This window comes from Corvus cornix, chromosome 1A (assembly GCF_000738735.6).
Source record: "Corvus cornix cornix isolate S_Up_H32 chromosome 1A, ASM73873v5, whole genome shotgun sequence".
NCBI lineage: Eukaryota > Metazoa > Chordata > Aves > Passeriformes > Corvidae > Corvus > Corvus cornix.
In genome coordinates this window covers 6,191,316-6,218,532 of record NC_047057.1, presented here as the reverse complement: position 1 = coordinate 6,218,532, position 27,217 = coordinate 6,191,316, and the positions used below count along the sequence as shown (strand labels likewise).

The 27,217-nt window shown below is 47.6% G+C and overlaps 1 protein-coding gene across 9 annotated transcripts in view; it reads left to right on the top strand.

Annotated features, from left to right (window-relative positions):
* FRMD4A (FERM domain containing 4A) overlaps positions 1–27,217 on the top strand; it is a 359,217-nt gene that overhangs the window by 308,992 nt on the left and 23,008 nt on the right. For all 9 annotated transcript variants that reach the window (XM_039570496.1, XM_039570495.1, XM_039570497.1 and 6 more), the window contains 3 exons: positions 10,342–10,418; positions 14,510–14,648; positions 20,911–21,052. In XM_039570496.1, the coding sequence (XP_039426430.1) occupies positions 10,342–10,418; positions 14,510–14,648; positions 20,911–21,052 (358 nt within the window). The remainder of the gene's footprint in view (positions 1–10,341; positions 10,419–14,509; positions 14,649–20,910; positions 21,053–27,217) is intronic.

Here is a 27,217-nt window from a genome sequence, read left to right as displayed (position 1 = left end):
CAAAAACAAGAAGCGAGTTGGACCCATCTTAACAAGCAATGCAGAACACAAGTAAAGTCAGTAGTTTTAAGTGCCTGATCAGAGAAAAATCACCTGCTCATCAAAAGCATGAGCAAAGTAAGCAGCACATTAATTGTGTCCAGAAAGTGAAAGATTGCTGTCTGGTGCCACTTGGCCTTTTCCAAACAACAAGAGATAGAGTGAACTTTCCCAATTCCAGAGGCAAAATGAGATATTTACACAGGAGGAGCAATAGCCTAATTAAGAGCTGCTTTATTGCAGAACAAGTAGATCCTCTCTGCTTTAGGGCATAATGAAGCATTGTCAAGTCAGTAATTGCATTGATGGAGTGGTTAAACTTGTGCTTCCTGTGGTGAAGGAATGACAGACCAGTAACTTAAAAAAACATAAGGTAAGGATTGATGTGAAATGTACAAAAACTAGTGAATAATGGGAAGGAGAAAGCTGACAAATTGTCAGCTGTCCTAACTGATCATAGAACACTGGGACAGTCAAAAAGGCAAAAGAAACATGAAATTCAGTTTAGTTACAGGGTGCCCAATTCACTTGCACAGTTTCTTGCCACATGATACAATAGAGGGCAAGAGTTCAGAAGGATTGAAGATAGCACTAAAAGTGTGACCCTCCATCCAGGGTTTTAACATTGAGTTGGTTATTTTCAAAGAGGATTTTGGGAGGGGTTATAAATCCTCATGTTCAAGGAGGGTGTTTGGTTTGACACCAAGTTGGTTTCTGTTGTCAGAGGTATGGAGGATGTGTCTCGTTCCTCTCACTGGCATGCTGCTGAGTCACAGGGTGTATTCAGAACAGCCTGGACTTTCTCTAGGGCCTCCAGAATCAAGTGAGGTCAGAAAATGTATTGGACTCGCATTTCATTGGGATCCTCATCATTTCCTAGGACCTTTGCAAACGCCTTTGCATTGCAGACAGGGATAAAAGGTTTCAAATTTACAAATGATAAAAAAGGAGCAGAAACCATTTCCAGGAAATACTGGTTTAAAAGCTCATGGAGTCCCAGTGGCATTGCTGTAATAAATTATTCGCTGTGATTAGCAGGCTGTTAAGGACTACCTGCTGACTCCTTCTGCTCTGGGCTTTTATTTCTCTTCCCGTTGCTGATCCTTCGTGCTTCTTGGGTTATGGACTTGGCTGTAGACTGAAACAGTCTTCAGGTCACAGTGGGTTCAACTCATTTTATAGTGCAGTAATTCAGTCTTGGTTTAGTATTTGGAAACATGGAGCACTGAGGAGGGAAACATATATAAAGCAAAGTTCCTTATCATGCTGTTTCTTCTCATAGAGAGAGGTTGCTCACCCAATTTCTTTCCTTATCAAAATGTAAGACCCAGACCTGTGACTGCTGAAGAGCAGACATAGTTTAAAACCTTCCCCTGCTGAAATGTCTTATTCCATCCCCATTAGACAGGAGACCATGCTGTCACCAGCACCTTTTTTTACTGCTGCTTGCCCTCAGTTTGGGGTTTCTACCATCCAGCACCAGGCACTTCCCCTTTCAGCACCCACTACTCCATGCCTTATCACTGTGCCAAAGAGCTTCCAAACACACTGGGAGCTGAATAAATGACATCAAAGCACACTGGGCTGGAAAGCAGAATTTTGTCCTTGACACTGAGAACTTCCACAGGATTTGGCTGGACATGCCACTGGGCTGTGATTCAGTGAACATTTCTTTTGGCAGCAGTATCAGCTGAAGTGGCCTTCAGCACCCTCCTCCCCCATTGAAATCCTGCCACCATTGCTCACTTCCTCCCCTGGGCCCCTTCCTCAGCCATCCTGGTATAATTGTGCGGTTGGGAAGAAAACTGCTCCAGAGAAGGGATCAGACTGGCTCAGTTCAACCGAGTCATAAAAAGTGGTCACTCTTAAACTCGATCAGTTCCCAATCCCATTCACCATCTGACCCACAATCAGTATCCTACAGCAAAGCTGTAGGAGATGGATATGGATACAGGCTGCATAAATCACAGCAGCCAGAGAAAGAAAAAGCCATTAACCTACTCAGTAACTTTGTGGAGTGAGACAAGAGCTTCACAGCCCAGAACAAGTTGGAAAGAGTTCAGCTGTGTGGAGTTTGTTACAGTTGAACCAGGATGAATTAACAGTTAGGTATAAAGTCACCATCACCACTTTTTCCTTCTCATAAAAGCTGGTAAAAATTTGCTTCAGTGTCTCTTCCAAACAGGGCTTTCAGACAGTTGAGTATATTGTCTAGGTAAACCAACTTTTTAAAATTATACAATGGTTACCCTCAATTTCCATTATGTAGGTAAATAAGTAGTTTGATCAACTACAGTGCTTGCAAACATTAATAGATAGTCTAAGGCTGTTTAATAAGGAAACTAGCACTATTTTGGTGGTTTAGTGTGCTGTGGTGATACCATTAGACATAAAGTTCCCAGAGTTTTCTGTGAGAATTAACATTCAGAAAGGCAAGAGCATGACATCCCATCCCATGATCTAGCCAAGTAAAGCCCATGGGCTACCATTAAATATAGGAGTAGTCCCATCAAATTAAAACTCCCTTCTCTAAGTGCTTTGTCATATTCAGGTCTTAAAGAGTAATTCTCTGTAAAACCAGCAGCCAAGTCTTAAATGGTTCTGCAGCACAGCACACAGCAGGAACTTCAACATGATGCAAAGACAAATCATTCCAACAGCACAAAGTGAAACAAATTGGACCTCAGAGCCCTGGAGTTAGGGTGGAGATCTGGAGCAAGACTGAAACCTCCTTGAGCACTTGTGCTTGGCTCTGAAGTGGTAGCAGGCTCCTCCACACCCCACCCTGCTCAGATACTGTCTCCGCTCACCAGGGCTGCTCTGAAGGCCTGGGCACTTTTGTCACCAGATGAAGCCAGGCAGGGGTCCCATTACTCGGTGGCTGTGGGCATGAGGCACCTTTAGTCATTGGTCGGCCAGGAGGCTCAGAAGGTCGAGCACTGCAGCCATCACCATGAGAGTGGGATTGCTGCTGCCATGGCACCTCCTGTGCAGATGCCCAGCATCACAGGACTGTTTTCAGTCACATAACTGAATTCACAATGTGCATTGCCACAGCAGCATGGGATGGGAATCGTGATTCCTGTATTTTGGTTCCAAAACAGAGATACTTTAGCCAAGCCACTGGAGAAGACATAAGGATTCTTAGGAGAGAGAGGAGCAGTAATGGTTTGTGGGCAGCATAAATCCTTCTAGGGTGCCACAGCTGATTCATAGGCTACAGACTGGGCATCCTGTATCTAATACATAGCGCCAGAAAGGAGAGCTCTTCAATGCAGAAAGATCCAGTCACTCTGATGCGGTTGCAGAGAATAAAAGGGAGAAAGTTTAACTTAAACCAATCACAATAAAAGATTTTTTGTAGACCTGTTGATTTAGACACACACAGCATGGTGACAGCAATGCAAAATCTAACAGCAGCTACCAGATATATATGTGCAGTGAAAGTGGATTTGGTTGTATATAAAGTCAAAGTCCGATCTTCCAGTCTGTGTACAGTTACAGACACAAATATCAAGTTGCATTATGTAGACAAATAATGCTTTGTCCAAATAGCAGCTCTTCCCTCTCTGATCTGATTCTCTGCTGTCTCTCAGAGCCAATAAGCTACTTTGAAATTTAATAGGGAATTATGTTTCCATAATGGAAATGAATGCAAAGTGGTTATTATAGAGACCTAGACTCAATTTGTGTTTGGTCAAGCCAGAAATGTTTGTTGGGGTGGTGTGGTCCCACAAGAACAGCACACAGCAAAAGGGATCTCAAATTGGACCAGAAATTGTTTGTCTGTTTGGCAAGAAAAGAGGCCTGAAGCCTGAGGCAAAGAAATAATTAGATAGTGAGCTGGGATTGCTGACAGACCACTGAAAGTCCCACTTAGCCAAGCCATTCTCTCATTCCATGAGGGAAGAGAGGACGGCAAGCCTCTGGGAAGATCATTGGTAGGGCTTTTCCCACATCAAATCACACAGGAAATCTTTTCTTTTTTATTTGTTTTGAGAAGTGAAAGAAAAAAAATACCCCAAAGTAATAAAAATAAAGGAATGAATGGAAGTGTGGCAGGATGGAGGACTAGGTTACGGTGCAGCAGCATCCCCATCTCATGACCCAGGGGCACCCTCAGCAGTGGGTCACACTTATTCACAGGTGACAGCCCACAGAAATCTCTTGGTAAATCTGCCCCTGAAACAAGAGCCCATTTGTTTGAGCTAAGATGGTGCTGTTCTGCCGGGACCAAATCCTTCCTCCTTCACTCTAACTAGTTTGACAGAGGTATGATTGATGGGAGCAGGGTTGGCTTGAGGCAGAACACAAATCCATGCCCGGAAACCATGGCCCCGCTGAAATCACTGGGACAAAACTGCCATTGACTTCGCTGGAGCTGTGATTTCCATAGAGTTTAAGGCCAAAAAGGGACCGCTCACAACCTCCACCCTGACCTCCTGCATAACTCAGCTCCCATAATTTTGCTTGCTGGTTTGTTCAGTGGAGGGAATTACATTTCCAAGGAGGAATTCCTTTTGTTATGTTTGTTTTGTCTTTAAACTGCAGGACGAAAGACTTGGGAGTTTGTAACTGCACTCATGCAAGCTGTGTGAAAATACTGTCATTGTTTTAGTTCCATTGTTTAATACCAGTTTTAGTATCAGGATGTCATCCAGTGCTGGCTCTTGCCCATAGCGTAGGCGAGGGAAGGGGTTGCATTTGGACTGTTATAAATGTGCCACATTTCTCTGCCTTTCCCAGAAGCCATTCAGAGCACCCTGTCTGGGTGGTAGTCCATGCATTTGGAGGGATGATTTTTCCTTCTGCATAGTGTGATTTAACAAGGCATTAATCATCTAGGAAGTGGCAAGACTTGAAGGACTGGGAGACGTCATATAGGTCAGCAAGTCCAACAGCAATTACAGTTGGTCATCTATTAGATGTTTAGAATCAAAGAAAACTATGGGTCAGAAAGGCCTCTGGAGGTCTCTAGTCCAACCTCCTACCAAAAGTTGGGCCACCTTCAGAGTTTGATCAGGTTACTCATGGCCCTAGTGTTTGACCGCCTGCACTGATTGTTTTGGGGTTTGGGGTTTTAATTTAGGTATCTTCTAATAATTTCCCTTGCTGCAACCCTGCAGCCTGCGTCTTATTGACTCTTACACTTTTGCTGGGCACCTCTGAGCAAAGTCTGTCATCATCTTCTTTGTAAATCCCTTTGGGTCATTAAACAGAGCTAACAGCAGGTAGATCCGCTGTAGATTTCTGCAGATGGTTTGACTGTGAACAGCCACCAAGCATGAATCTGGAACCCTTGAGAGTGTGTGCATTCAGCCTGTGCCCCATCTCAGGTGATTCAGCACACAGAAAAGAGAAAGAAAATGAGACTGCTGGGCACTTATATTTGGTTCTTAAGAGATCAAATGCAAAATGGTTCACACTGTGTCCCCACAGGATGCCCAGCTATAGCGCACATTCTCCACTTCAGTGCTGAGTCTGGCTCTTCTGGGCACAGCAGGCAGAAAACAGCATCAGGGACCCCGTACCCCAACCTCAGGATTTGGAATTATTCCAAAAGGTACTATTTGGGCATGTTTCTCTAGGTACCATAGTTCAAACAGCACTCTGCACCAACCTCCAGTGCTGGCCTTCAGCAACCCCCTCCGTCCTGTGCCTGAGTTGAAGGGCAACACAGGAGCAAGCAACAGCCTCATTACTGCCAGGGGTTCCCAAGTATATGGCATGGTACTTCCACTGAATACTCAGGCAAGGCTCCCTGAGCACAAAGGGGCAGAGCACAGCCCAGCGCACTAACTCAGGTTCCCACACCTCTGCAAAGTCCAGGTCACGCAGGCCATGAGTGACCAAGCCAGAAACAATCATATTTCATTCACAAAACACATTCCCTTCTTTACCAGGAACCTCCAGCATTTTTCAAATACTCTGACACTGACCCTACCTCCTGGAGTGTGCAAACTCCATGGCACCAGCCTCATGGTCAATAAAAATGGTAAAAAATCCTTCAGACTCACATAGCTGAAATGGATGCAGATCCCTGGGCCTTCTCTCCTCCAGGCTCAGCTTAATTAAGGACCATCCAGCAAACCACAAATGTGCTCACAAAAGAAGCTTGCGTCTGAAGGGCTTTGACTGCAGCTCTTTGTAACTAGTCACAAACATCTGGTGCCTGGCAAGCTTGCCTGCCTCTTGGAAGGGGTTTCCAATGAGAAAATTCCTTTAGCTTGCACCTGAATTCTCTGCAACGCACCATGCAGCACTCAGATCTCTCTCCTGGCTCCTCTTCTAAGCTGCCAGCTTTGTAGAAGCCATTTCTGGCACTGGTTTCCCCATCAAGGCCTCCCCACCCACTCCAACACATTTTAAACAGTGCACGTGGTCTGACAGGGAACAGTTATTCCCTTGAATGTTCAAGGGTTGATAAGCAGTTTTTCAAATTCAAGTGATAGTGTCAGTTCCAGTTTTCTTGGCACGATGAAACAGAGACCACAGCGAGGACAAGGCCCTCGGAGGAGGAGGGAATAAGAGTAATTCTTTTCTCCTCTTTTAGTAGCTCTTTTCACATGCATGTGTGAGTGTGCAGCTGTGCTCAAAAGCCAGTCTCAGGGATACTTCCTTAAGTGTCTGTTGAAGATTAAATCATCTCATGTGCAGCCTGTAATGATGGCCACTAACAAAAATTGTTCCCATCTGAAAGCTGCCCAGAGCTGCATGATCCAAAATGAGCTGCTGACCTCAGAAGAGAACCCAGCGGGCAAACCACCACATCACAGAGACTTGGCCCTCTGCAGCACCGCTAATTGTCCCCTTGTCTGCAGGCACTGAGTGAAGGCAGCTACTCAAGGGCAGGGGAACTGTCCTCTAAGCTTGTGTTAATGATTGACTTTCTCCTAAGCCCCATTTCCAGCGTGTTTGGGGAGATGCTGTCCCAGTCCTTGCTGACATACTTTTTGTCAAAGGGTCACTGCACCTCTGCTACAATCCCAGTAAAACCTATACAAATTGTCCCACCCACAAGTGCAGGCATTGGATTCAACCCAGCAAATTAACCAAAGACAATCATAATCCAAACAACACAAAACCAGACCCAACCTCAGTGCAGGGAGAGGCAAACCTGCCATGAACCTGGATGCTTTGACTCAAACCAGCCCCAAAACCAGCACACATCTGTTGTCACTGCAGTTCCACAAGACCCTGTTGAAATTATGACCAGCTCCCTGCTGTGGCTCTATTCCCTAGTGAAGGCTGCAAGCACCAGCGTGGTAAAAGGATCTTGATGGGTAAAAATTATGCTTCCATTTAGGAAGATCCACTAATGGCACCTTGTGCATCTGTCACTGCATTAACATCAATTTGAGACTGTGCATAAGGCGGGCAACTGGTGAAGGGAACAGCTTGCTTACATTAGGAGGTCTGGCTGAAGGGGGACCTTCGGCTTTGTTTCTCTGGAGGGATTGAGATCAGCTAACAGGAAAGTGGATACTTTCTTGTGGGTATTCACATTTTTGTAGATTGGATTCCTTTTGTATAGGAAGGGAGAGACCTCTCAGATCAGTGTGGGAAAAAGGAGTGGGAGACTGTAGAAAAATACTTGGGGAGCAAATGGAGCATAATTACAGCAATGGTAAAATACACGTGCACGTTCTGGAGAGCAGAGCTATGGAATAAAAGACACAAACTCCGGTTGTGGGGTCACTTTCACCCCCTCCCTCCCAAGAGTCTGGATTTGCCTCCTTCTGTGCCCGGCCAAGGAAAATAACAAAACTAAATATAAAAATTCAGCAATCTGGGGAGCTGCTCCAGTGCCCAAAACGTAGGTGTCTAATGCTGTTTTAGGCACTGCTGGTGATCCAAGACATCTGCGTGAGGCTCACAGATACAGCACCGGACCTATGTCAGGCTTCCTCCCACCCAGGGCAGCAGCCAGGGGCCAGGCAAGGAACCCTGGGGCATGGAAAAGGGCACTCCATGCCTACATTTGGGCATCTGAACAGCTTCCCCAGAGCCCTGTGTGTTTGGACAGTTGGAGTTAATCATCGAAGAGAAACGAGAAACAGAGCTTCCGTTAGCAAACAGCACTGTGAGATTTGGTAGCAGAGAGTGTAAAATAGAAAAGGATCCGAGCACAGGGGACCATCCGGCAGAGTCAGAGGGGGAGGATGGGCAGGAGAGCATCCAAACAGAGCAGCTGCCAGCAGCTCAGAAAAGTTTCAAATTCTTCCTGCGCCACGCCGAAGTTTAGTCATAAATGACAACGGGGGACCTGGGGACAGAGGGATATTTTCTGAAGGGTGTGATCTGCTGGCTGTTTAGACTCTTATGTGTTCCACATGTCTGAGCGCCTCCCAAACACGTCCTCTGCACATGCCGTGCAGCACAGCCGCGTTGTCCTCCCCGCCTTGTGGACAGGCATCTGGAAGCATGGAGGGATGTTTTCAGCTTGACCCCAGTTGTTGTCTGTGGGAGTTTAAGCCCCAAACTTCCTTTTCATGCCTTTGAAGCCAGGCGCTTAAAGAGGAGTCAGACTTCAGCTTCCAGCTTAACCCTTTCACCCTGTGTCTGTCCTCCCTCAGTGGGTAAAATAGTGGGTGTTTCTGTGCTTCATTTGGTATTTACAACTTTTACGCAGCAATTAATATTTCCAGTGGAGGAATAAAATAACCCCCTAAGGACAATGCAACTCAACCTTTCAGACTTCTCATCTCTCCTGGCCCCCTTCTTCCCCTGCCCCCTGCAACGTGGACAGCCCCAGAATATGGGGCAACTCAGTGCCCTTCTTACTCCCCACCCTTCCTTCCAAGCACCCTGTTACAGAAAGGGAAAAAAAATAATAGAGAAAAAAACCCAACCTTACTTGGAAACTTTAACAAACAAATATTCTCAGTTCTGCTGCCCCCAAAACACCAGCAAGGAGAAAATTTTGGGTCCTCTCTGGAGGTTTGTTTTATTCTCTAGATTTCAGCTCCGCCAGCAGCTATATCTGTGTAAATCAAATTACGCCTCCTGTTTACTTATCTCCAGAGCGCTGACACTGGCAACCGAGGCTTATCTCGGCGTGTCAGGAGCTAGCGCCTTCCTCGGGGGCAGAACAGGAACTCCATAGAAGCTACTTGGAGTGGGAGAAGGAGTGTAAATCAGGGGAAACTCTGCTGGCTGTGCTCCCCAGCAGCGGGGCTACGTTCCCCAGCTCTGTTGCTTGCTAGGGGCAGTGCAGGGAAGCCGAAGTCCGCGATGCCCAGGGGGGTGGAGGCTGCCTCCTCCCTGTGGATTAGAAGCCTGGAAGCCAGAGTTTGGATTTCGGTTTCCTCATTTGTAAGGTGGAGGCAGTGGTGGAGCTGCCCGCGGTGGTGACGGTGTGGTGGTTTGCGGAGCTGGCACTGTTTGGCTGTCACCGCGTCCTTCGCTGCTCCTGAGGTCGGTCCGCCCTCCTGCCTGGGAGATGGGGGTTATTTCACGGCAGAAGTGTGGGCACAGGGACCGTGTGAGAGCATCCCACTGCCCAGGAGCACGCAGAGCCCTCCAGGGCTGGCCCATGCTGACTCAAGGGCGAGGGTACGCCGCATTTTGCTCCCATGGAAAGCTTCGTGCCTCGGTTTCCCCCTTGGTGGTAGTGTTTGCTTTGTCCCAGTGCTGCTCTGAGATGCCCCGGCAGGGCAACCTCTAAAACAGGAGCTGGGATATGACCTGCTCATTGCCGTGTTCTGTACTGCCGGGAGCACCTGGAGCCTTGGGCATCGCCACCACGAGCCTGACAGCACCTGGGACAGATAAACTGACTCCACTCGGCTCATGCTTGTGCCAGTTTTACGTGGAATGCGGGATAAAAGCAGAGCCTGGGTATCGCACTTGGGTGGAGCGGGGCGAGACGCCCTCATGGGGGTCTCACCTCCTTCACCCCGGGGAAAGTCTGCTGTGCCAGGGGCCGATGCACCCACCCCAGGTCCCAGCCCTCCAAGGAAAATGTAGTCGAATCCCGGTTTGCCCGGAATTTACATGTGTTTCAACGCATTTGGCCCCGCAGAGTGAAACCGGCGCCCTTCCCCGCCTGCCCCCGGCACCGAGCCCTCCGCGGGCAGCGGGGGCCCGGCGGGCGGGAGGGAAGGAGGGACAGAGGGAAGGAGGGACGGAGGACGCCGCCCGCCCCGGGGCTGCCCCGCGGGTCCGGGGCGGGGGGCGCGGGCGGGCCGGGGCGGAGCGCAGCGCAGCGGGGCATTCCCGCCGCAGCGCCGGGAGGAAGCGGCGGGCAGGGCTGGGCGAGGCAGCGCGCGGAGGCGCCTCATCCCCTTCTTCTCCCCGCAGATCTTCCAATGGAGGCAGCTGGAGAACCTCTATTTCCGCGAGAAGAAGTTTTCGGTGGAGGTGCACGATCCGCGCAGGTGAGCCACGAGACGGGCCGGGCTGAGCCGGGCTATGCGGTGCCGAGCCGTGCTGAGCCGGGTCCTGCCGAGCCGCCCTGCCCCCGCCGCTGTGCGGGGCTCGCTGCGCTTGGTAGCTGGGGAACACGTAAGAGAAAGGCAGCGGGTACCAACCCGGCGGCTGCTGCTTCCTTCCAGCGGGACGTTTCGGCTTCTGGTGTGCGTTTTTGAGGATGTGTTTCCCCTCGGCTCCTAGCGGTATGCTTTTTTCCCCTTCCCTCTGTTCTGGCACCTTGTGACCCCCGGGACTGTGCAGCTCCGGTGCCCCAGCTGCAGTGCCGGCAGCCCCCTTGCGCGAAAGGGGGGTTTGCCTTGTGTCCGTGTTTCATTCAGAGCCCGGAGACGAGCGCCAGATTTTGTACTCACATGCTTTTTTGTAAATAAATATTCAGTAGTACAACCGAAAGGAATGGCACGGAACCAGACTTTTACTGGCAGCCTGAATGAAAGCCCATCAGTCTTTTTGGCACAGGAGTTTTTTTTTCTTACTTTGGAATCCTAATGTGAGAGTTCAAGGGACTCTGTGCATCCCATCAGTGCGTTTAGCACTGATGGTGTGTTTGCATTACCGGATGGTTACAGCACACAGTGTGTGCATGGCTCTGAAAGTTATTCTGACTAAAAGCAATGTTTCACTTGCACTGTAAGTATGATACCACTGATGGAAACCATCTCTCTGCCCAGACTGATTTGATGATCTGCTGGTAGTAGTGTGTTTTGCTGATCACTCAGCTGTGATCCTGTTTCACCTGTTTCCCATGCCTATCTGTGTACTAATAGATGTACTTTTATTAGGGGAATTTTGCATGCAATTTCTATCCTTATTTACCCTGATATGAGCACAGTCACACCAGTACAACAGTGCCTGTCTGCAGAGGTGCATTTTGTTAAAACAAGCACCAAGTAAAGCAACTCATGTCATTGTGCAGCTCCGGGTCAGCAGAACCTCAAAGCATCTGCTTAATATTAAGCATGTAAACAGTCGCATGAAACCTAGCAGAGCAAATTCCCAAAGTTGAGAATACACTGGGAGATCTTCCAGCAGCAGGATCTGGGGGTAGTGCACTCCTTCCCCCACTGAGGCTCTGGCAGCCGGTGAGGCCTCAGAAACGCATGCTCTGAGTGACCAACAGCCAGGAGCCTCTAAATGTCCTAAGTTCTGCCTGTTTCCTGGAAGGAGCAGTTGCAAGAAAAAGAAAGGAAATAGCTCTGGGACCTTAAAATCATGGTGACATTTGCAAAGCGATGTCATGCATGAAATGTGACCACACAGAGCAACCTCTTCTCTTTCATTTGTATTTAGGTGATAGGAATTAGTGACACAGAAGAGCTTCCGTTTTTAATTCCATTGCATTGTTTCTCTGACTCAACACCAGGAGGACAAAGCCGTGCCCCAGGTTGTCAGCCTGGTACTTTCTTGCTACAAGGGAATTAGTTTGGTTGGGTTTTGTATCATTTTGATTGGTTTTTGTATCCAGAGTGCCCCCATCCAGGTGGAACTGGTACTCAGGCTGTAATGCAGCACAGCACGTTGCAGTGGCGTGGTAGGAAGACAGCTCGGGTTGTAGTCTCCCAGCCAAGTGGGATGGACTCCTGCAAGGAGTTGTTCAGCTTGCGGAGGCGGAGGAGTAGCCAATGCAGTGCTCTCTCCACATTCCTCTCCTCGTAGCCAAACCAGAGCCTGAGTCAGCGAAGCCACAGTCAGGAGAGCAAGCGCAGCTCTGTGGTTGTGGCCAGGGCTGGGCAGCACAATGTATGTTTTTAAGCCCTGCCTCTGCCCATGGCTTCCTGTCCCCAACAAGCCATTTAACCTCCTTTCATTGCACTTACTTATCCCATAAAGGAGGAAAATGATACATTTTAGGGGCTATCAACAGGGTTAATTCCATAGCACATGCAGCATGCATGGAGGGAAGTCATGGAAAAAACACCCATGGGCCATCTCTCTCAGGTCTTCAAACACAGCTGTGAAAAGCAAATCCACAGCTCTGACCAGCAAAGTCTGCAGACGTTCTAATGGAGTCTGCTGTTCTGATGGGGAAACATGTACAGGTTCCAAAAAGAAAAAAAAAAAATAGAAATCACTGCTTTTAGAGTAAGAAGATGAATGGTTTGCAGAGTATGTTTCTAAGAATTCAGGAGTAACTGCATTTGAACTGAATATGATGACACTAGAATTAAGGCCTCAGCCCATGTTTGAGTGCCTAAATGCCTTAGAGCCTTACATGCCAATGTGCTGCAGTGGTTTGTGTCCTTAGACCAATATAAAGCATCCAGAGTTGGATTTACTCTCCAGTCTCAACTTTAAGAACACCTCCCAGCACAGCCTTCATTCCCTGTCCAGTGACAGGAATGAGGCAGCCCAGCACCATTAGCCGCTGTCCTGTTTCATCCACGGAGGCTTTTCTCACAAGAGCAATACTCCTAATGGGACAAGGTCTCTAGCACCATTCACAAGGAAAGGACTCGGCACAGGGTAACACTGAAACATGAGATCCCAGTTGTCTCAGAGCTTGTTTGCTTTGGCCACAGCGGTTTTCTCAGAAATTTCGCTCTGATTTGTAGCTCCATAATTTGACTTTAACACATTTTGAAGCACTGAAAAGGCCCTGATGCAATGGCTGTCAGCCCTCTCCCAGACTGAATGTTGCCAGCAGTTCTCATTTTGCTGCAGAGTTTTGGTTTTCTTACATTCTTGGCTCCATCACAACTTTCTTCAGCTGTTCACCCCTCCATGTTCACCTCCAGCTTTGGACAAGGCACTAGCCTACAAGCACCAGAAGAGAGGTGGCCAGTGCATGGACAGGTGGGGAACCTTAGCAGGCTTAAGGACTTGTGAGTGCTGGTAAAAGAGTTGACTCTCCCTTGCAGAGCTCCTGGGCTGTCCTGCAGTGTCACCTCCACACCTGCATGGCTCAGAGTCCCTGCTGACTGTGGACTGTGGCAGGGCCTCTTCAGCACCCCTGCTCCCCAGGCTGTCTCTTGCACTGGTCCCTCTTCACCATCCATGTCCCCAAAAGTGTCATGTTTCTGAGCAAGCCTCTGTACTCATGTCACATCATTTCATAATCCTACTCAACAGACTGGAGAGGAGGCCCTCATTTATTTGGGGCTCTGTAGGTCAGTGGTGTGGTTTATTCCAGCCAGAGCTCCACCCCTGCAGTGGGAAGAGTTCCACAGACCAGGATGCTGAGAGCCTGGATGTGTGCTGTGCTGGTGTCAGGGGCTCTGCTGCTCTGGTGTCAGGGGCTCTGCTGCTCTGGTGGGGTTGCTTTTGAGGGATGGGGAGGAATAATCAAGCAGGTTTGTACAGCTGTGAAAGCATGGGGAAACCTAGCCTGTGTTTTTTTGCTAATGTTTGAGAACAATTGGGAGTCCCAGAGAAGAAATATTTAGCTCTTATTTTTCCTGTTTATAAATCTACTCAGCTAATCACTGAGTCCATTCTTCTCTCCAGGGCACTAGGCAGCCCCCTCTGAGCCTCACAACTCCCTGCTCCCATACCATGTGGCAAATCCTGTTACATCTGTTTGTAAGTGGGGAAATCAAGGTTCCTGAAGAGTTTCACTCACATTTCCTAAAGTAGCCACTGATCCTGTGGATCTTCAGTTGTTACCTGGGTCCTAATATTTGAGAGCCACTGTCCAAAGCCAGAGGTAGTGGAGGGTGTGAGGACTTAGCCTCAGATGTCTCTGCATGTGATGAGACACAGAGGATTCACGCAGGCTTTGACCTTGGTGACTCCACTGGGATATGCAGCAAGTCAACATCAGCTCAGACAAACCCAGAGATACAGTCTGAGCTGGACAAACTGGATGATCTTTACCGTTAGTCCTCTGGATCTTGCTATCCTGAGGAGATATTTAAAGTAAATGCTCCCATGGCTTGATTAGATACTTATTCCTGGTTTCTAAGCATTTTTTCCCATTAGCACAAGGGTTTACAAAGTAAAGACAGCAGCTTTTACTATGAGATCTGTGACAGGTTCTGCCACAGAAGGCAATCTGGTGAAACCTTTGTGTAACCCCAGTTCATTTTTTTCTCCTCTCCAGGGCATCTGTGACCAGGAGGACTTTTGGGCATAGTGGCATCGCTGTGCATACGTGGTACGCCTGTCCAGCACTAATAAAGTCTATCTGGGCTATGGCCATTAGTCAACATCAGTTCTACCTGGACAGGAAGCAAAGCAAGGTGAGCATGGGAAGTGCACATTGTAGTGGGTGAGTCCTTCTCACTCCTCACTATCCCAGCCAGGCCAAGTCCAGATGGTGGCTTCTTTCCTGCCCTCCCTTTCTACTCAAGATCACAAAAAAAAGGCAGATCGACTCAAGATATTGGCTAATCTTGACCTGATTGAGAAAATTTATATTGAATTCATGCCTATGGGAGTAAGGATTGAGGAAAAGGTTGTCTTGAACTGTGGCCAAATTGAAGGAGCCAAAGTTAGCAAGCAGATAGGGTCACATCCCTGTCTGGATGGTTTCCACGTTTTGAACTCTGTCATAAAGTTAGGGAAGCTTCCCAATAACTGAGTTCAAAGTAGCTTCACAATCTACAACTGTTTTTGGATTCTTCTTGCTGTTCCTTGCTTTTTGCTGTTGTATTTCCCTAGAAATGAGGGGTAGGGATATTATTTTAGGAGGGGGGCAGGAGGTTTGACAGCCTGGCCATACAAGGAACGATCGCAATCTGGTACTGCACAAAGGGCCACACAATACACAAAAGAAACCACCTTGAAACCAGAGGAGTGTGTGTTCTCCCTCTTAATTCCTTTCATCAGTAATTTTAGGCATACCCAGAGCAGCAGGAGATCACTTTGATCACTTAGAGATTACTTTGATACAGAGAAAAGACTTCTCATGCAGACTTCCCTCTCCATATGAGCACACTGGAGTAAAGCTTCACAGAGAAGACAGAGCCTGTATTGAGTGGGTACCTGCATTGGCCCTCATCTCTGGTAAAATGGCAGAACGTGCAGGTGATGATCCTCCAAATGCCTGAAACAATCTTAATATCTTGCTATTTTTGAAAGCACTGCCTGTATTTTCAGGCCGAGGCTGCTCCCTTCCTTGCCCAGGCCCTGGCCCTATCAGGTCCCTTCATGAGTCAGTTCAGCCCACTAAACTGGCAGAAAAATATTTCTTTTTCCTGCTTTTCTTTATTGCATTATTTTTGTTGCCAGTCAAATGAATCAAGTTGGCTTTCTGGGATTATGTGGAGTGCTGTGAGTGGGCTGTTAGTCCCACTCGTTCTAAGCCCTTCTGATATTGCTTTCCCCATCATGAGCTCTGTGACTATTGTAGAGTGGGTGGACTTTTGGATGCCTTGGGCATGGTTGCACCCACTTTGGCCATGTCTCATCTAATGCAATTTCACCTTAGTTGCTGTAAGTTGTATTGAATTTAGGATGTAGCCAACTTCCCAACCCTGCCTAAGTGCCAGCTGTAAATATGGACAAAATTGCATATTCACTGATACCAAGGGATGCCTTCCTCTCCCCCTGCTCTGCTCAGGACCTTCAGGGCAGTGCACAGTCCTCTCTGTCAACTCAGAGATAGATTTCAATGAAACAGAAGTTTATTTTTCTTTACTTTTAGCCAGATGGATTTGCTGATCTAGCTGTAAGGTATTTAGGTCACAAGCAACCAACAAACAAAAGGAGATTCCCTCCTCCTCCTCCTATTTCTTTGGTAAGAAACCGGGTCTCAGAAACACTCAGGACTTCCCTTCAGTGACTCCTTTTGTTGTTGGCAGATTGTGTTTCAATCTGATCTCCCCTCTCTCACACTCCTACAGGCAGCACCACCCACCAGCCCTCGTTTGTCAACCTGTCACGTCTGTGACCATGTCAGCATGCTTTGTCACAATAATCCCAGTGGTCATGCTGAGGCTTTGAAGTTAAGGCGTACAAATATTTTTGTCCCTTTCTCTTAAGGGAACTGGTATCTTCGTCTGTTGTCCTCATCTTTGACGTATTGACACTGTCAATATTGATAGATCCATCAATTTTAATTGACCTGTTCAGTTCATCCTGCTGGTCACTTCAAGGACACTGTGCTCATATGAGCTTCGCTTTGGAAAACTAGTAAATCATATCCCAGAGAGGGGTGATGTGAAATGTCTTCGGTTCAGCTCTCAGAGGCCTAGACAAACATTTATTGAGTTTCAGGTCGCATGGGTTTGCAGCCCCTTAAATCTCAGGCCCCACTTCAATTGAATCCTCAACTTCAAAGCAAAACTTAGATATTCCTTCCTTTCATGTCTAAACTTGGCATTTCATATCATTTTGACAAAAGAAAGAAAAATAAAAAACAAACTTAGAGGAAAAAGCCTGCTGGAGCTCACTGCAGCTGAGCATTTGCTCCAGTGATGTAGATTAGATGGCGGGAGATGTGACATAATGATAAAGAAAGCTTGAACTCTGTTCTCCTCACATAACTGGGCACCAGTTGGATCTGGACCAACAGCTCCACTGGAAAGAAAACCCTTCATTTGATTTTTAAAAGAAATAAAATCCGCTTTGCCTGGATTCTGACACTTTTGCAAGTGAGGTCCCCGACGTTTCTGCAGCCTCACTCCATGTTGAGCTCCTGCCAGCTCTCCGGGTTCCCAGCGTCTCACTCCCCACTGATCTGTCTCTCTTTCCCTGCAATTGAAGCGTAACATGGAGACTGAAAAGATCCCCAGCTTCCCAAGTGAGCTTGTCAGCGTGCACCACTCCTGTCAGCTTCCCCTTTTTTTTCGGGAGACAGATGCAGCAGGACTTCAAGGCATGTCTTTGCTCTGGTGACTGCACTGAGTCAATCAAACGTTTGGCCTAGAAACCTTGAGAAATCCCATTTTGTGGGAATTTTCAACAGCATGTTCCTCCAAGTGCAAGGCTTTTTGGCTGAATGAACTGGTAGAAAATAGGCCAAGGGTTTCAAGGAATCACCTCCAGCAAAGCCCCATCACTGCAGCAAGAGGGATAAATTCATCCCTAATGTCCATCTTCTTCCTCATTTCACTTATGGATTTTTCTTCACCCTCTGACCCTGTCAGAACAGCACTGGAGATCAGTTTGGCCCCATGCTTTGAAATGACTCATGAATGAGCCAGTCTTCCTCCATCTAAATGAGACTTGGCAGGTCTGCACTAAGTGCTTTAAAATTTCTGAGCCTGGAGGGACTGCGGGGCTCGGGGGAGCACTAATGGGGTGTAACCCAGCTTTGCAGTGCTGCGCTGCAGCACACAGCCTGCACCGGCCTCACGCTGGCTGCTGCTCAGTGGCCTGTGTGAAATAAGCTGTTGGTCTGATTCCTGCTGCTGCTGAGAGCCTGTCCAATGCACGAGACCACCTGACGCTGACTGGCACTGCTGTAGGCAGCAGAGGCAGCAGGGACTGAGCAGCAAAGAAAATTAACCCCATTCCTTCCAGGAAATGTTTCATCCACACTGTGCAGTGCAGGGCACCATTAGCACAACTGTGATCAGATCTAAAACCTTCTCCTATGTCTTCAGCAGGTTTGAATTGTACCCTCTGTGGAGGAAGCTCACTCTGTCCTGCTAATCCTGTCTGCTGGTTTGTTCTTCCTCTCTCCTGGCTTCAGGGATGCCAGGCTTTGGTCTTATATCATCTTTTCATTTGCCCAATGTAGGGCACACTTCCAGCCACTGCTGGCTTGGCCAGGACCACAACAGCACCCAGCAGCCACATTGCCTTCACTCAGCACTTTGGTTGGTGCCCAGTCAGACAGGTAGAGCCACAGTGTGCCCTAATTTGTATTCTGAACATGAATGGAAATAAACTGCAGGGCTTCTTGCTGTAACTATCCTACAAAAACAGGAAAACCTCATGGAGCAGGAGGACCTGTCTGTGCAGACTTGGGGTTTGTGCCTTTCTGGGGCATGCAGTGCCAGTACTCAGTGTGTTGGGTCAGGCAGACACTGGATTTGATCAATATAGCTGTTTCCAGAGTTATACAAGGTACACATAACCCTACATATATGTATGTACATATACAGCATATATACAACTGCAGGGAATTTATCTGCAGAACAAAGGCAGTTGCAAGGCTTGTTACCTCCAAAAGTCTGGCATTGCAGCAAGAAAGCAGTTCATGCTTAGGCTAACCAAGATTTCAGTAGAAAGAAATCTCATTAGATAAAAGCAGTGATTTTCCTCCTCACCTGGAACTATCCTTTCAGAGCTGTTGTGGTGGCAAAGTCCACTTTATACCTCCCTCTGTTGCTTTCAAAGCGGTCTCTCCCTAAACCACTGTGCTAGAAAGTTCTCCCTTTACCGAGATTCCACTGGTCACTGGCCCTCTCCCCCCTCCCATCCCTTTTCCCATTGGCCCCTGTTATGTCTCTCATCCTTGCCCCTGCCCCCGAGCCCTCAGACTATTGGCTTCTGATGCTCTGCCCGCCTTTAGGAGCTCTCAGGATAAAACCACGTGTGGGTTCTGTTCTTGGTTCTTTGTCCCTGCTCCCTTCGGGTGTGTTGGTTCCATTGAGCGCCTCGGCAGTGCAGGCAGAGAACCCCTCTCACCTCTGTGTCTCCGGTTCGTGCCCAGGCTGTGTGTGGGTGTGAGCGGCTGTTCGTGACCACCTGTGAAGGTGAGATCGTGTGCTCGCGTGGGTGCTGGCAGCGCCGCCTGAGCGCTCCACGAGGGACCCTGTGGAAAAAGATTCACTGAAGCCCTCCTTTCATACAGAGATACTTGAAGAATATGTTTCACAGGCCTTGTTTCTGACCAGAAGCATCTGATCCAAGAAGCTAAAGAGTGCTGTCCTTCTCCTGGGGCTGATTTTAGGGAGGAACTGCTGGAAATGAGACATGTCTAACTGGTTTCAGCATTAGTTGAAGAGGGCTAGTACTGGTTGACTGATCTGCTCCGCTATCTTGTCAGGTAGTTCAGCCTCTGCACTCAAACAAGTGAGACCACACGCCCTGTTATTGGCATTGTTATGGAAATAAGCCTGTGAGGTATTTGGGTACCTCGAATGGTAACAATGGAGCCTATAAATACCCAAGAATATTAAATTATGATAATACTTCTGAGGATGTTTTCATTGTAAGGCTTTCCTAGTACTTTCTTCATTTACAGTCTTAAATTAATCTTAAAAATACAGTGTGCAACAGGGAGACATTTTCTTTCCCTTATTATTTCACTGATATGCAAACAGAGGTGGGGATCACTAAGAACTTAACCTTAAGTGTCTTACCCAAAGCCCCACAGCACATCAGTAACAGAGCTAAGAAGCTCAGTGGTGCGCACTCAGCCATCAATTCAGCCTTAGTTCTTGTTGGAATGGTTACTTTTTCCTGAGGATATGAAGTAACACTGAAAATCCCATCATGACAAGTGTTCCTGGTTGTCCTATTTCATATTATTTCCAGCGGGAACAGATCACACCCTGGTATGTAGACATCAGTCAGCTTTGATTTGTTAGCATAGTAATGATGTGCCCATCCTCTGAGCTGTATGGCCAGGGCTGAGCCTCTTCTGGCCTTGAGAAGGTGCAGAGGTGAATGCTTAGGTGATCTTTAACTGGGGCTTCGCCCCTTTTTTAGATAAAACTCTTCTTGCAGTTGGAGAGTCTTGGCAAAATGTGACAACAACTTTCCATGTTCTGGGAAATTAAATTTGCAGGTCAGTGGCCCTGCAAGGACAAGTTAATTGAAGCTCAGAAGCACAGGGCTTGTAAGATTTGAGCAATGGGCTGAGATGACTGTTGGAGGTCCATTCCAGCTGAAATATTCTATTCTATTTTCTAGGTTTACATACTATGCATTATTTACTTTCTTGTAATTACAAATTGCAACAATCTTGTTGATATTTGGTGCTGAACAATGGCCATGCCCTAGTGTGACCAGTTACTGAGCTGGGCTGGCTGTTGTTTCTTACTGGAGTAATGTTAATGCTTTGAAGGGGTCCCTCACAGTAGGGGCGCTTCATGCAGCTTGTTAGTCTGGACAATAACCTGAATGTGTTTTCCTGTCAGGATTTTCTTCCAACTTCTCATGACAGCCCATTTAAGCCATGTCCTCACTGTCTTGTTCCAAAGCTTATTGCTGATTTGTGAAGGCCGCTTCTGGTTTCCTTTAGATGCTAGAGATGGTCTTTAGCCTTTGAGCTTTTCAGCAGGTTATTATGATGGCATTTCTGAAGGTTTCTTATTGTATGTGGTAAAACAGTGGCTCCATACATCCTTTGTTTAAGAGAGAAAAATGTGCATGGCAAAGCAGAGAAAAACCCAAACAACAGGAAGCGATGCCAGAATTGTACCCACTTAAGAATGTAAAAAGTACAGCAGTGAATACTGTGCCAGATTGCTTCTATTCTTGTAAAATAATCCAAGTTTGCTGTGGAGGCCTGTTTCCTGCCACAGCGAAAGGTCTTTTTTCTTCTGTGAGCTTTCAAGAGCAAATAGAAGTTAGATCATTACTAACTCCTGTGTCCACCTCCAGTCCAAGATTCATGCTGCAAGAAGCCTGAGTGAGATTGCGATTGACCTGACCGAAACTGGAACCCTCAAGACCTCAAAGCTGGCCAACATGGGGAGTAAAGGCAAAATTATCAGCGGAAGCAGCGGGAGTCTTCTGTCATCAGGTAGGTCCTTTGTCCTGTAACTGGAAAGAATATGGTGGGAAGGGCCAGGGCCATGGTATGATGGGGAGCAGCCAGAAGCTGCACTGCAGAAATGAAAGTCACTTCCCTTTAGACTTTCTGTCTGTCCAGGTGGCAGTCCATCTCTCAGCACATTGTTCCACAAACAGCCCAGGCAGCAGCCTCCCTCTCCCTCTTTACCACCACTCATTTCCTCCTTGACTCCAGGATGTCATCTCCAACCTCTCAATTTCCAACTGAAACCTGGTCTCCCTTCACAATTTCTACCCTAACCATCCCTTGATATCCAGCATCCTGAGGCAGATGGGTTTGTGAAGGAGTCCCCAGCCAGCACTGGGGAAGCAGCCAGCCAGTGCAGCTCACAAGGAAAACTGAGGCTGGGAACTGGTGATGTTCCTCTGCATTGTTGAGATAGGGTGTCTTCTTCACAGAGTGCACATCTGCTTTGCCTCTGTGTTGCTGGAATTTGGCTGCTCTCCCAGGCTCAATAGAACTATTCCCTAGCACTCTACCAAACTAGTGCCAGGGTCCAGGAGGTTTCTTGTTGTGGCTTAGAGCACTTTCCTGTGTGAAGAAGATGTAATCTGTGAGAGAAACCCAAGGGAAGGTAATGCAGAGGAGAGCTAGAGCATGAGGAGAGAAGGACTGGAGAAGGGGGTTCAGGAGGTTGTCTGTGACTCTTTGATACTCTTCTGTCAGTCTGAACCAGGCAAGCTGTGTGCAAAACAGGGATAAATGTCACTGCACGCATAAAGCAGGGGTTGATATTTAGCAAAGAGCTTGAAGCTGCTTAGGTGAGCTATTCAGGAGGGCAGTGTTGCTGGTATCACTGTAATTAACAGTTTCAGACAATTAAATACCTTCTGTTAAGCATTGTATCAAGTTATCAAAACCAAATGTGTTGAGATGTGTAACAGCACAGAATAACCTTCTTATACTTGCACAAGGGAAGAGCCCATGTAGGAATGCAAATGCTTTAAAACTGAACCCACACTGATGTAGTAGATTAGCTTTGCATCACTGTATCCTTCATGTCTCTTAAAAGGCACACTTTCCTGCTTGGTAAATGTTCAGCAAGGGGTTAAAATGTGCAGTGCTTTCAGAGCTGCTTGCTGTGTAATTCCTTGCCTTGCCTGCAAACAGAGTTGCCTTTCTGTTCCTGAGGCCTTCCCGACAAAGTATACAATCCACTGTCTGTGCCTCCCATTGCTTAGGGAGTTGCAGTAGCTCAGCAGCTCCCAGATTGGTGTCGGGTTGTTGGAACTCTTTGTTTGTTTGGCATTTTTTCCAGCTCTCCTGCTGGAAAGCAAATAACGTTAAGTACCCCAAGAAAGTTCTTAAGGTTTTTCCAAGATCTCAGCCTCCTGGGCACTATTCCCAAGTTTGTGAGAGCTACTTGGTAATAATCCTGTTTCCATGTTAATACATGGACTTTTTGTGTTCCTCGAGAAAAAACAGTGGGGTCTGCTTCTGCTCTTACACCTAGAGAGAGCAGTAGCCAGGTGAAAGCCAGAAGCAAATCAGGCCCAGAAAAGCTGCTGTGGGGCCAACATCTATCAGGGTTAAGTGGATGGAAATTCCAAACTGGGAGCTGCCCGTGCTTTTATTTCTGTACATTTGTGCTCCCTGCACCTTTCTGGCTGAGCACAGGATTTGTACACTCATCAGAATTGCACTAGTGACTAGACCCACCCAGAGTTCATTGACCAGGTGAGTAATTTCTTCAGTCCTGGGTAGGTGGATCTGCCTACCTGGGTGCCTTCATAGGGCTGTGTGAACCTCTGTTTGTATCAAGGTGCTGCTGGTAGGTCAGGCAAGCACGGCTCCCTCTGTGTTCCTTTCTTCAGAGCTGCCTGTTACATCCTGCCAGCTCCGAGGACAGGGCTCTCACAAAAATGGTGAGGAAAGCTGAAGGGGTTGCTGCTGTTGTGTGTGTTCCAGCAGCTACAAGAAAGTATTGAGAGATGTCTGGCAGAGTTCAGGTATGAGGGAATTGGAAACCCTGGATTGCTTCCACACAGTCACTCAGACCTCTCTGCTCCAAGAGCCCCTTGCCTCAAGCCTGGCTGGTGGAGGTGGCCCATCCCTGTCCCACTGGATGGGAGGGGGCATTCATTGCCTGTCCCAGTCACTGGCTCTGTCCCAGGCTTTCTGTTTCCTCCCATTGTGCCAAACATTATCGGCACACAGCCACAACAATGATGGGCTATCGCAGTACAGCCTGCACACTGGAGAGAATAACTGCAAATGATTAAGTGGCCACAGTAGACTTCCAGGCTATAAATATCTCAAGTGACTCGAAATCACAAGGTCAGGACTGAATCTCTGTTTTCCCCCACTTCCCTACTATTCTCAGTCATTTTTTTCCTGAAAATTATTTGTAGTCATTTCCTCCCTCCATCTCACTCCTCCTCACTGGAGGGGCTGTCAGCACTGAGGAGCATGCCAAAACTGGCATGTCTCCCCTGGGCTTGCAGCAAGTCTGCAAGGAAAAGTCTGTTGTTGCTTCCAGCTGTCACACTGTCTGGAGAAGATCCTGCTGTGCAGTATGAGGCAGTCGCTGCCCCATACCACTTACAGTCTCAAGAGACAGCAGAGGGGAGATGGAGTCTTACACTGGGAAGTGGCTTCCTCATGATCACAGCAATTCAAGACCAAAGCTTCAGGTCCTTCATTTTTCCCACGCTCTTGATCTCAGTCTGTCCACTGCAGATTTGTAATTTTGATGCCCAAGTCCATTTCTGACAAGCTGACTCTTAACTTTTGTCCTCCTTTTGGATCTAAAGGGGCCTCCCTAGGACAGTGGGCAGCTGTGATTTAGCTCAGGGATCTTCTGCTCAGGATGTGTGGGCCATCCCTGGACATCTGGGGTAAGAGTTGTCCATGAATGAAAGCTCTGCTTTCACACAGGCAGGAACCAAATCAAAGCCAGCAGAACAAAAGCAAGTTAGGTCTAAGGTGGATTTTTCCCTTAGAGTCTGTGTCGTAAGAGCTCTGCAGGTCTCCGAGCTAGTGAGGAGCCCTGTAATCACTGGGTTATTGTTGGTCTGAACCCCAGACCACCTTCTTCATCTCTGTGGGCCAAGGAGACACCCCAGAGGAGCATCTCTGCTCTAGCTCTGCAGGCGCATTCAAGGAGCCTCCAGCCCCTGCGCCCCATTCCTTCTGCAACAGGAGGTTTCCTGTGCAGGGGCCTGTTTACGTTTGAAAACGCCACAACAGAGTCCAGCCAGCTGGTTCCCAGGGCCTGCCGCTGCATCTGGCAGGGCCGTGTCCCAGCTGGACCGCCCCGGCGGGCGTTGGAGCGGATAAACAGCACCCGCGTGGCCCGTGAGCACAGGGGCTGGCGAAGACGAGTCGCCCACAGGATATCTGAGCGCATCCTGTGTGGAGCAGCTCCAGCTGAGCTCCCGCGCACCGCGGAGGAAATCCTAAATGTCGGGCAGGGACCAGAGATAGGGGCTGTCTGGGGTTGTTGTGCGCTGACATCCTGGCGCGATCACTCAGCCCGTGCTCTGGCACAGAGCGAGCGTGGGGGAAACTTCCCTCCCCGCTTGGGGGACAGCCTTCCACAGAGACCTCAGCCAAATGCCAGTGAGCTGGAGCCAGCAGCCGGATGTAGCGTGAAGGGTTTGCCATATTTAGATGTGTTTTTCCTGGAGCAGGAGACTTGGGGAATGAGAAAGAGGAGAGATGCCTGGATGCTTTTGCCTTGCTGCTGCTGCTCAGCCACCTTGTCGCATCTTCTCTCTCAGGTGGTGTCACCAAGACTTGGCTCCCTCTGCTCTTCAGCATCCTATCTGTCCTCCCTGCTTGTTTTCATCCTTCTCATTTTCCAAGCTGACTCTACTCTACTACAATAGATGGAGGAAATAGGGACAAACAATGAGTCACTTACAGGGCTTTTCTCTCTGAAGTGCTGTCTGGTCTCATCCCTTTGACAGGTTTTAAAGCAAAGCTTATCTTGGACCCCAGCAGACCTGTACCTGCATAACACTTGACCAGATCCTTCAGGGGTATGACCCATGTGCTACATGTCCCCATCAACATCACCAAGACTGTCCTGACCTCACCAGTATAGAAGTGAGCAGAACACAGCCTGTTAGCATTGGTGAAATTCAGCCATGAATTCTGCTGGGGAAGTGAGTTGGGCAGGGAGGACCATGTTCTGCCTGTGTTTCTCAACTCACGTTCTCCCAAATGTCAGTGGATGAACAAATCACCCAGAGAGGCCATGTGAGTGTCAGAAGATGAGTACTGTTTCCACAGATTAGTAGGGTAATAAGCAGACATTTAGGTCACCAAGACCTGTGCCCCATCCTGTGTGCTAAGGAAGAAAGGGCACATCCACATAAAAACAGCCCCCCAGTTCAGGAGGTTCCTGGTGCTCACGAGAGAGAAGGTCCTGTGCCTGCTACCTGGTGTGCTTTCACAACCCTTTTTCTTTTAGGAACATCAAATTGTTCTGCAGAAGTGTGTGTTAAAATGAAGAGTTTGGTAAATCCTTGCACTGCAAATGGGAAGGAGGCTGAAAAATAATTTCCACAAAAAGGTTCAAATGCCATATAGGAAAATTATATATTTCAGCAACATTTATCCCATTTACTGCATTAGGAATTAACCCATAAACACCTGAGAAAGCCTCCTATTTCTGTTGCAGCAGGAGCTTCTTGTGTTAGGGCTGATCTCTCAGGACTGATGTTTCTCTGTTGATGATCCCCTTTGGAAGGCACTGGGCAGCCATAACTCAGTGACCATATCTAATAAGGCTAATTTAAGGTAGTATCTGCTTGACTGGTTTGGTTTGTGCTGGCCTTTATTTTTTGGTTGTTTTTACGGTATTTTGATTTGTCCTGACATTTTTGGGTCAGTTGCCACTGGGTTTAGAAGTGGATCTGTGATCACAGCCTTATTCAAGGCAGGATTGATACATATTTATAAATAAAAAGCCTCTAATGGAAGCCATAGGCACCCAGCAATACAAAGCACTGTTCTCTGCTCATTTACAGTCATCTCATACAGGTGTGGTTCTCTTGACTGATCAAGTTTCCATTTGCTTTTCACCCATGAGAACAATCAGAGAATCCAGCCAATACATATCTAATAATACACTCCAAAATAATTCAGCTTTTAAATAAAAATTTTAAAGCAAACATTAGTGCCAGTGAGTGGATGACTTTGGTTTCAGCAGTAATCCCATTGTTTCACTCAGAATGTTACAGCACACTTCCAGGTCCCCTCCAGTTCCTTTGCTTTTTGGGAGCAGTGAAAAAGATGGCAAAATGTGCAGTCAGTGGAGAAAATGTGCACCAATGGCATCAGGGTTGAGACCAGCGTGGTTCTCACACAGGGCAAGCACAGCTGGAGCAGATGCTGTAAACTGTCTGTGCTTGATTTGGGTCCGTACCAGCTCAGCCAGAAGCCTTTTGTTTCCTTCTTGTGGGCATACCCCAAACCAGCACAGGTGTCTGGCCAGGCTGTTCATATGCTTTTAAATGTTTCTGTGTAGCTGCTGTGGCAACCCACACAGCAAAAAGGAATAGCTTTTAAAAATAAATCTGAAGCTGGTGTGGAGTTATGGAGCAGACAGAGGAAGGAAAGGGGAAGAGCAGTTGAAAGGAAAACACAGGCCATTAAAGTTGACATAAAAGAAAAATGAAAAAGGTTCAAAACATCTGCTGGAATCATGAGCAACTTTTTACTCGGCAGCTTGTTGACAAGTCCATGAAGAAATTCAGCAGTTCAGTTTTGCTAGTAACTGCTCACCAGGGTTACTATTAAGAATTACTAAGTGCTGGAGAAGAGTTTCCCTGCCAGTGCAAATACAGGGCTCCTCTAGAAGGTCCTATCAAGTTCTTCCAGCACAGACGTGTCTGCAGAGTTGAGTTTTGTTGCTTTATGAGGGCAAACACAAATGAAATGAGGATGACTACAGCAATTAAACAAGCATCTTACCGTAAGGTTCTCCTCCTTTGTCTGGTAATGCTCAACCTGGCTGACCTTTAGAGAGATCTCTTCCACCACCCCCACTTCAGGACATCCCAGTAAAAGGTGTAAGGAAGCAGAGTGGTGTTTCTTTGAATAAAATAAAAGCCAGCTGTCTTCCTCTATGAAAACTGCAGAAAATAGTGGCGGAAAAGATCTGTG